The following is a 9,684-nucleotide window of genomic DNA, read 5'->3' as shown; positions in this document are numbered from 1 at the left end:
GCTTGATCGCGCCTCGGTTCAAAGGGTCAATCTACAGAGACAAAGGTTTAAAATAGGGAAAACGAACAAACACTTTGCGGGGTTTACCTGACAATCGGTGGCTCCTTCGGATCAGAAAACCCTTAATCGTCTCCGGAGAGGAATGGCGGTTCCACAAAGGTGCCGGCCTCCGCGCCTCTCCAGGTGTAGCTCTTTGCCCGCCGGGGGCTACGCCGGGGGAGGCCTGAGGCGGGCAGATCCTCTCTTTCGTGGTAACATCGCCGAGGATCCTGGCCTGAAGCCCTGTGAGCTGGTGGGACGCACACCCTCGTTATTTCTAGAGGTTAAGTCAAGGCCGTGTACAATCGCATTGGAAAACATTTATATACAGCTAAAAAACTTGATATAAAAGACCTGTGTGGCTCCAGCGCTCTGTGCGTGCTAAGTCTCGGGGTTCTTGCTGAGGAGCCATGCAGCTTTATGCAGCAGCAGTTCTGGATATAACTGACTACAGGCCTAGTAGGCAAGATGCAGTTTGGGGCATCAGTGAGGGTACCGCTGTCAGGACACACTTTTCCTCCCATATGCTTATAATCCCAGCGTTGGAACGAATTCTCTTAAAGTTTACATTTTAAGCCCTAGGCGGTATTTTACTTTGGGGGTAAAAACAAAATGGTGGAGGGGGCAGAAAGTATGCTAAAAGGATTCTTTCATTTAGAAAGCTTTCCTTGTCTGATTCTTTGGGTATCAGTTAATATTTAAAAGTGAGGCACCTAAAAGCAGATTGTGCGTGGATACTGTTTGTCAACAGGTAGACTTCATTGTAGTAAGTAGTGACTTGGCCTTTTCTTTGGAGAGTGCCCAAATGTATCTGGATTTCTTTTCTCTGGTACCATATGGTTTCTTCAGAGAATAATCTTCCAGTCTTGACTGTGTGTGTGTGTCTGTGTGTGTTTGCGGGGGAGGGGGGGTGCGGGTGGTGTTTACCTTGGGTACTGATTTAATGACACCAAGTGGGAGAAGAGGGTTGACATCCTGCAGTCAGAAAACAGACTTTCACACAATTCCCTTGTTCAATGCTATGGACCCCCAGCCTCCATCTGTGCCTTCTTTGGTTCAATTTACCCAGAAAATAAACTTTCTGTCTGTGGCATGGGCAAGGAAAAGTCATCTGGCTTGAGTGAGATAGGGCTCCTGGACACCCAACAGCTCTGAGCACAGATCTTATTATCTTTTTTGTCTGTGCCACATGGCATGCAGGATCTTAGTTCCCAGACCAGGGATGGAATCTGTGCCCCCTGCGGTGGAAGCCCAGAGTCCTAACCACTGGACTGCCAGCGAAGTCCCTGAACACAGCTATTAATGAATCCTGTTTCTAGCCTCACACCTTCCCTCTTCCTTGGAAACTGCCTGCAAAAACTGAGCCTCAGTGTCTATATCAAGTGCGTGGGTTTGTTTCTCCTTGGTGTACCTCCTTGCAGACATTTAGCATGTAACTTTCTGTGATCTATGAATTTATCGTTTCTTCATCTGCTTTGGCCTTCTGAAAACATTGACATCTCTCATCCACTGTTGTCTCATCTCCTATTTTCCTTGCCCTTGGGGGTTACTATATTAGCAGGCTATCTGACAGAGAAAAGAAATTCATGAGAACAATGTGCCATTTTAAACTAGAAAAAAATTTTTTTAATTTTTAAAATTTTTAAAATTTCGTATCACATTTGATGGTTTTTTAAAAATTAATTTTATTTATTTTTGGCTGCATTGGGTCTTTGTTGCTGTGCTCAGGCTTTCTCTAGTTGCCGCGAGCGGGGGATACTCTTCGTTGCGGTGCACAGGCTTCTCATTGCGCTGGCTTCCGTTGTTGCAGAGCATGGGCTCTAGATGCACGGGCTTCAGTAGTTGTGGCATGCAGGCTCAGTAGTTGTGGCTCACGGGCTCTAGAGAACAGGCTCAGTAGTTGTGGCACATGGGCTTAGGTGCTCCACAGCATGTGGTATCTTCCCGGACCAGGGCTCAAACCTGTGTCCCCTGCATTGGCAGGTGGATTAACCACTGCACCACCAGGGAAGTCCCTCACATTTGAGGGTTTTTAAAAACTGTTTTGGTTTTTTAAAACTGTCCATTAATTACCTATGGTTGTTTGTTTTTTAAAAGCACATACTGTTTTTACAAACACAAGAGATGCTGGATACTACAATAAATCATCAACTGCTTTTGCATTAAATTCATATATGTATATGTTCTGGAGAAACCAAGTTAGTAATCAGCGCCAGGGATCATGAGGGCATTAATAGGGAAATCGTCTGTAATTTCGTTGAATTATCAGACATAGCTGTGCAATAATACACAGATCTCAAGTTCCATGAAATATATTTAAACAGCTGCACTTGGAGCACATGTACTCCCACGCATACATGGAAAACAATGGCAAAGGAACTTCCAAATTTTCAGTGACGATGCACACCCACATCACATGTTCCCTAGCAATCAGATGGAGTAGCCAGATAGGATTACCAGAGAAAGTAAGGTTTGAGCTGAGGGCTGAGTAACAAAAAGCTAGCCATGAGACTATCTGGAGACTGTTTCAGGAAAAGGGAAATATAAGTGTAATATAAGTAGAGCTCTGTAGTGTGAAAGAGCTGGGCGTTTGAAATACAGAAAGAAGGCCAATATACCTGCTGTGTGGTGAGCAGTCTTCCTAGTCTGTGTTTTCACACAGTTCTTACCAGGTAATAAAAGTTTAAGCAGAGTTGAAGACAGTCCTTCAGAGGCATGATTGGTCACAATTTGTCCAAATTTTTTGTCTCAAACATTTGATCTACAAATTCAAAACGTCAGGCTTTATGACATTTAGATGTGAACATAAAGATCCCATTTACCTAATCTATAGAAATAATGCAAAACAGAGAGCACACTGACATGCTTATTGCAGCATTCTGTGTAATAGCAAATTTAAAATGGAACAGCCTAAGTGACCGGCAATAGGGGAGTGAATAAAATTTAGAATTTGTAAAATTTCTGCATTGCTTAAAATTTTTAGTGAGTTTTTTCTTATAATATTGTAAAACACTAATTTAAAAAATTCAACTTCCATTCATGAACTCAGAAATATTGAAAACCGTAGCCCACCTATACATCACACTCATCAGGCAAGGGAGCTATGAGAAAAGTGAGTCTTTTTTGGTAACTCTGGATTTACATGAAGGGAAATGGATCCCAATCTTCTTAAGGTTTTCTCTTTTGAAGTTTACATAACACATAATTACTCTTCATTATGTAGGTTTTAATATTTATGCAAGACCAAGCCGTAAATGAATCAAATAAAAACCAAAGCTACAGTAGTAAACTGACTCAGTTTGTTTACGCTGCGGATGTATTTGAAGCAAACTTTGTTTCTGTTGTAATTTATAAACTTTTAGAATGATTCTTTAATTTGAAATCAGTCAACCCCATTTAAAGCAGCTGTTTCTTTATACACTTTTCTACCATTTCAATCAGGCTTTAAATCAAATTTTTGATCCCTGTACGTTCAGACCCTAGTAAATAGGCAATAATAGTTTGCTTTTATTCTAGGAATTGTTCTAAGTCCTTATATGTATCAACTCAATAGCCAACAACTCAAGGGCCCCCAGGTAGGTAATATTATCACCTCCATTTTAGAGATGAGGAAACTGAAACCAACAGATTAATTTACTTGCCCAAGATCAATCTCAACTAGGTCACTGAAATAGGATACAAACACAGGCACCACATCTCCTGACCTTGTGATTTTAATCTCTACTCTTCTTTAGTAAGTTTACAGTGACTAACAAGGCAAAGTACGTAATCTCAGTGAATTTACAGCCTAGTGAGGACATGAGCAACAGGTAACTTAGACTTTGGTATGATAGATGCGTAATAGTATTTATGCCAATAGACTATTACAGAGAAAGAGTAGTAATTAAACTCCTTGAAAAAAATGTAAATAAGCTCAGGATTGAAAATAGTGAGAGAATGTGGTGAGATCAGGCTGAAAGAAAAGAATTTAGGATCGTTTAGGAACGTTCTTTATCTCCTGACCTCCAAATGGAGCAGGTGGATTGGAAACATAATGCAAAGATGACATTTCCCCATTTCTTTGCCTCTGCTGTTCCTCTTTTTCTTAAATTCTAACGTAACTGCTTCTTTTCCTACAAAACAGAATCCAATTGGTCAGTCCCTTAAACCCCATAAAGAAACCACTTCAGAAGAGGATCTGATACCCACTACCCCTAAAAGAGCAAGACACATTATAAGGTGAAAATTACTTGCTTTTATTTATTGTGAAAACAACTTTATGAAATGATTTGCAATGCAAAACGTGGAAAACTGCTTTGAATAACTGGGACAATAGCTACAGCATGGGAAAACATATGTAAACAAACTTCACTGCCACCAAACTAGACTCTACTAATTTATCTCAGATGGCATCACAGAGTAGCAATGGCAGCTTCTGGTAAACAGAGAAACAGCAGCAAAGTCCTGCAGTGAAGCTGTGGTTAATTACTAAACTGAACTGTTCACTCCACTAATCCTACAACTTCCCTACATTTATCTGTCTATACATTCCTACTTACTACAGGACAAACACCCACCAAAGTGGTTCCAAAAGACAAATGAAAAAAAAAAAAAAAAAAAGACAAATGAGATAGAAATTCACAGTTATATTTGTCTACAAGACAAATCCAATAGAAGGCAGTGGAGGAAATTGGGAACTACTACAAAGTTTTACTATCTAGTCCAGGTGATGAAAACAAAGTTTTTCTTTCAAGGCTGACCACTGTCAGGAATGAAATTAAGTATCAAAACTCTCCTCACTTCTCTAGGAGTGATTCTAGCTCTTCTTGCAAAGAGCTGAGCTGCTCCTTTTCTCGGTCTTCCTTTTGTTTCAGTTCATCCAGCACAGCCTGAAATCTGTTCTTGAGAGCCAGGTTTTCCACTTTCAGGATGAGATCCTCCTGTCGCTTTGCCCTGTCCTGGGTCTCTTGGAGCTTGCCTTTCATGTTATCAATCTGTTTCTGAATTCCCATAACCAGCTGATTAGTTCCCTCGTCTTCTTGCTGGTGTTCATCTGACTCATTTAGCTTGTCCTGTAGCTGCCTTTCCAGATCTTCCTCAGTGTCAATGATGTTTATATCTTCTTCATCTTGATGCTGTGTCTCATCTTCATCTTCACTGCTGCTGCTAAGGTCATTGAATATCTCCCGAAGCTCATCATGTTCTAATGAGTCACGGCCCTGCCTGTGGCCAGACATGCCTGGGGAAGAGATATCAAGGCCTTGGTTTTCTGCTTCTTTTGTTTCATCTTCAGCAATTATTTCCCAACGGGTACTGACTGCTTCAGCATCTGTGCTCAGCAACCGCTTTACTTCTTTTTCCACATCTGGAGACTCAATATACTTCTTCTTTGCTGTCTTACGGAACCTTCTCTTTCTGACATTTTTTAGAGGCAGAGTAATTCCATGGTTCCATACAAACTTTTTCTCTTTGTCCTTATCCTTTTTCTTGCTTGCTTTGGGATCAGCAGTGGCAACTGGTTCCTCAACAGGAGGATAGAGATCACCGTCAACTGTAGCGACAAGCATCTGAGAGACATCAGCTGTCTTGTAAAAGGTTTTTTTATCAATGGTTTTCAAACTTTCCATAACACATGGCAGATCTACCAATTTTGACGCCAATGGGACCTGGTCCACGCTGACAATTCCATGACGCCCATCAGGGTGTAACTCAATTGTCAGTCTGTCCTTCAGGTTGACATGACCAGACTGTACCGCCCGCCTCACGGTAGAGGCATACTCCAGAGGTAGGCGTAAGATAAACTGGCTCTCTAGTTCGTGAGGAGCATCATCTTTGCTCTTACTCATCTTTATTTCTTTGTGACTCACTTTTTCTCTAATAACCACTTGTTGCACTGAAAAATTTCAGCTATTTCAACAGAAAGACCAGTTCTTTATAAATCGAAGTCTTTAATTACAAACAGTTCTGGATAGAAGAGCAACTAAGCGTCTATTCTGAATTAAGCCCCAAGTCTTTCTAAATATGCTGTAACAATACCAGTCGTTACTGACGCATTGCCTTACTCAGGTCCATTTAAATCTGTCAGCTGCAATGCCAAGTTCCAACCTCTAGATGCCGCTGCAGGACAACGCAGGGAAAGCAAATGGCGGCTCCTACGGAATGATGTTCGGCACAGAAAATAAGGCTCAGCAGATACTCCCAATCCACAAACTGTCCCGGAAGAAAGATACGCAAAAAGCGGGGCGTAGTGAGCTCTCTTCGCCTCTGGTACTTACAATCCAGTGACGATTATAAGTCCAGTTTCTCCGGACAGGCGCGAGCGGAAAAGGAAGCCACTCAGAGCAAGGTGGCCGGGAGCCGAGCGTCTGCTTCCGAATTCCTTCGTTCTTCCCGGCACTTGGCAAAGCGATCCGCTGATTATCGGTGAAATGGCTGAGGACGGGCAACGCGAAATCTCGCCAACAACCGCAGCTCCAAACGCCAGATTCTGCAACTCCGCAGCTCAGCGGACCTCCGTCCGTTAACGGCCGACCTAGCCGAGAAAAGACAGCTACGTCACCACACGGGACGGGAAGCTGCTGTGAGTCGCAACACGCCTCGGGCGGAAGTGCGGGCTGCCCCAGCGCGCGCAGTCGCAACGCCCGAATACGCGCTCCGGCGTGTCTTGTCGTCTCGCGAGAATATGGCCTTAACGGGATGAAGATTATGTTTCGTAAAGAGCGGTTGATTTAGCGCTTCCCTGTTGGCGCAGCGGTTGGGCGTCCGCTTGCCGATGCAGGAGTCACGGGTTCGTGCCCCGGTCCGCGAGAATCCCGCGTGCCACGGCCGCTGGGCCTGCGCGTCTGGAGCTCTGTACTCCCTAACGGGAGAAGCCAAAACAGTAACGGGCCCGCTTACCGAAAAAAAAAAAAAAAAAGTTGTAGGTTCACAAGAATTTAGAGAAAACGGTTATAAAAAGGACATAGATTGTCCCGTCCGCCTCTGCTAAGTCAGGGCTTTTACCGGATCTCTGTGGGGCCGGGTACCTCCTAGGCTTCCGCGTGATTGCCGGAGATAGGGCGTCCGTGCGAAAGTGGTTTTTGTTTCTGGAAATATCTCGGCATCTCCACAAGCTATATTCAATCTGGAGCCGATAAAAAAACTCATAACTAACCATACCGTGGATTTTAAAGTACCCAAGTCAGTGGAGTGAGGACGTGCAGCCCACTATAATTCTTAGTCTGTGTTTGTTGATTATGAAGATGGCTGTAGGGGGCCCGTGACTCGGTCTGTTTCTGTTTTGAAGACCCCGTGAGGGAACAAGGATGATTCCTCTTTTTTTATTTTAGTTCATTTATTTTTTTATACAGCAAGTTCTTATTAGTCATCCATTTTATACATATTAGTGTATACATGTCAATCCCAATCTCCCAGTTCATCCCCGCCTTCCCCTCCCCTGCCACTTCCCCCCCTTGGTGTCCATACGTTTGTTGTCTGCATCTGTGTCTCAATTTCTGCCCTGCAAACCGGTTCATCTGTACCATTTTTCTAGGTTCCACATATATGCGTTAATATACGATATTTGTTTTTCTCTTTCTGACTTCACTCTGAGTCTCTAGATCCATCCACGTCTCTATAGATGACCCAATTTCGTTCCTTTTTATGGCTGAGTAGTGATTCCTCTTTTTAATGTGTTTGACGTAGATATAAATGTAAACAGAGAAGGTCGTGTTCTTCTGGAGGCCCACGTTCATTTAGGACAGTTGGCTGAAAGACGAATAGTCTGATTAAAGTAGAATATAATGGAAGTATTACTTCCTTCTACTCATTTGCCAGTAATTTTTAAATTAGTTTGGAATTTTAAAAAATCCACCTCTACTGTTTGGATAACTTTTCTGCTTGCCTCTTCTTTAGGTGGTCAAGTATTCTTCAACATGTATTTATAGTACTTCAGTCTAACTGTGTAACAGTTTCCACTTATTCCTATTCATTTCCATTTATTTATTAATAGGATCAATTTGGTAGACTATCGAGGTCATTAAAATTTCAATTTCTATTCTAATATATCAACACCTGCATGTAACTTTTAGAGAATTCACTTAAAATGTGATTAACATTTAGAAAATTCACTTTATTTCTTTATGTACTTATTGTTTCCCTTACCTAAGATTGGAAGCTCCATGATAATCAGGAGTCTAATATCATGTTCATCCGGTCCCAGTGCCTAGTATCAAAACGTGGGAGATAAAAAATATTTGCTAATTGAATGAAACAATTGATCCATCCACAAAGAACATAAATACAATCTAAATCCTATAATAATTTGTCAGAAAATACATTCTGTGTCGCCTTAAAATGAGATAGAGCCACTTTATATATACATTTCCTCTCCAGTCACGGACCGTGCCAATTGTTATGAGGCCAGAAGTTTGCAAATAGCGTGTGTGAATGTGACCCCTTTTGTTTCGTAGACTGTGCTACCGTGTGTCATGGGGTGGAATTTAAATGGTTTGGTACCAGTCTGGTTTTTTATGTTAAGTTTGAAGGAAAATTATGCTCTTCTACATAACTGTATTTTAGTTCTTTGTTCTGTAATGTAATGAAGAACGTTAGCTGATGCATTGTAATTTCCAGGATGATCTATTTCCTCTTTTTGAAGAAGTTTTTCCAATGTGCTTGTCCCTTAATTGTACCTGATTTTACTTACTTCATAGATATGAGTTTAGCATGCTAGCCTTTGCATAATGCTTTATTTAACCCTATAAAATGTGAGGCCATGCTTATACATGAAAATAATCCAAATATTGCTTTGCATTTTAATTGCCTATGAGTTTTATGATGCTCAAATTTCTTTGTCACAGAAAATAACTTGAGATAAATTCCGGGCAATTCAGATTTGCCAAAATTATGGTGTAGTTTAGTTATTAAACCCTGAAATGGAAGGTTGTCAGAGTTAATTAAAAGGATCAACTGAAGTGTCCCCTGAAGTATCTACCTCCTTCAATCCTGAAACATATTTTCTGTTTTTGAGTTTAATACATTTTCTGAATGCTATTTTTTGAGGGGTAGTTACACTGATCTTAAAGCTAAGGGCACTGCCACATCACCATTACCTTAATGCTTATTGATAAATCCAGTTGTTGTTCTTGTTGTTTTGACTGGGAAACTGAATTTTATTTATTTATTTTATTTTTGGCTGCATTGGGTCTCTGTTGCTGCGCGCCGGCTTTCTCTAGTTGGAGCGAGCGGGGGCTACTCTTCGTTGCATTGCGTGAAGTTCTCATTGCGGTGGCTTCTCTTGTTGCAGAGCACGGGCTCTAGGTGCGCGGGCTTCAGTAGTTGCAGCACGTAGGCTCAGTAGTTGTGGCTCACGGGCTTATTGCTCCGCGCATGTGGGATCTTCCAGGACCAGGGCTCGAACCCGTGTCCCCTGCATTGGCAGGCAGATTCTTAACCACTACACTGCCAGGCAAACCCCAGGGAAATGAATTTTTAATTTTCTTTAATTTTTTAACACCTTTATTGGAGTATAATTGCTTTACAATGGTGTGTTAGTTTCTGCTTTATGACAAAGTGAATCAGCTATACATATACATATATCCCCATATCTCTTCCCTCTTGCGTCTCCCTCCCTCCCACCCTCCCTATCCCACCCCTCTAGGTGGACACAAAGCGCCGAGCTGATCT

The 9,684-nt window shown here is 41.9% G+C and overlaps 1 protein-coding gene across 1 annotated transcript in view; it reads right to left on the bottom strand.

Annotated features, from left to right (window-relative positions):
- Positions 1-4,250: 4,250 nt before the first annotated feature.
- LOC101286646 (transcription initiation factor TFIID subunit 7) overlaps positions 4,251-9,684 on the bottom strand; it is a 209,203-nt gene continuing 203,769 nt past the window's right edge. Inside the window, exon 2 of the mRNA XM_004280254.4 lies at positions 4,251-6,123. Within this exon, the coding sequence (XP_004280302.1) occupies positions 4,815-5,864 (1,050 nt within the window). The 5' untranslated portion in view covers positions 5,865-6,123 and the 3' untranslated portion in view covers positions 4,251-4,814. The remainder of the gene's footprint in view (positions 6,124-9,684) is intronic.

The sequence above is a fragment of the Orcinus orca genome, chromosome 3 (assembly GCF_937001465.1).
Source record: "Orcinus orca chromosome 3, mOrcOrc1.1, whole genome shotgun sequence".
Classification (NCBI taxonomy): Eukaryota; Metazoa; Chordata; class Mammalia; order Artiodactyla; family Delphinidae; genus Orcinus; species Orcinus orca.
This window is presented reverse-complemented; position numbering and strand designations above follow the sequence as displayed.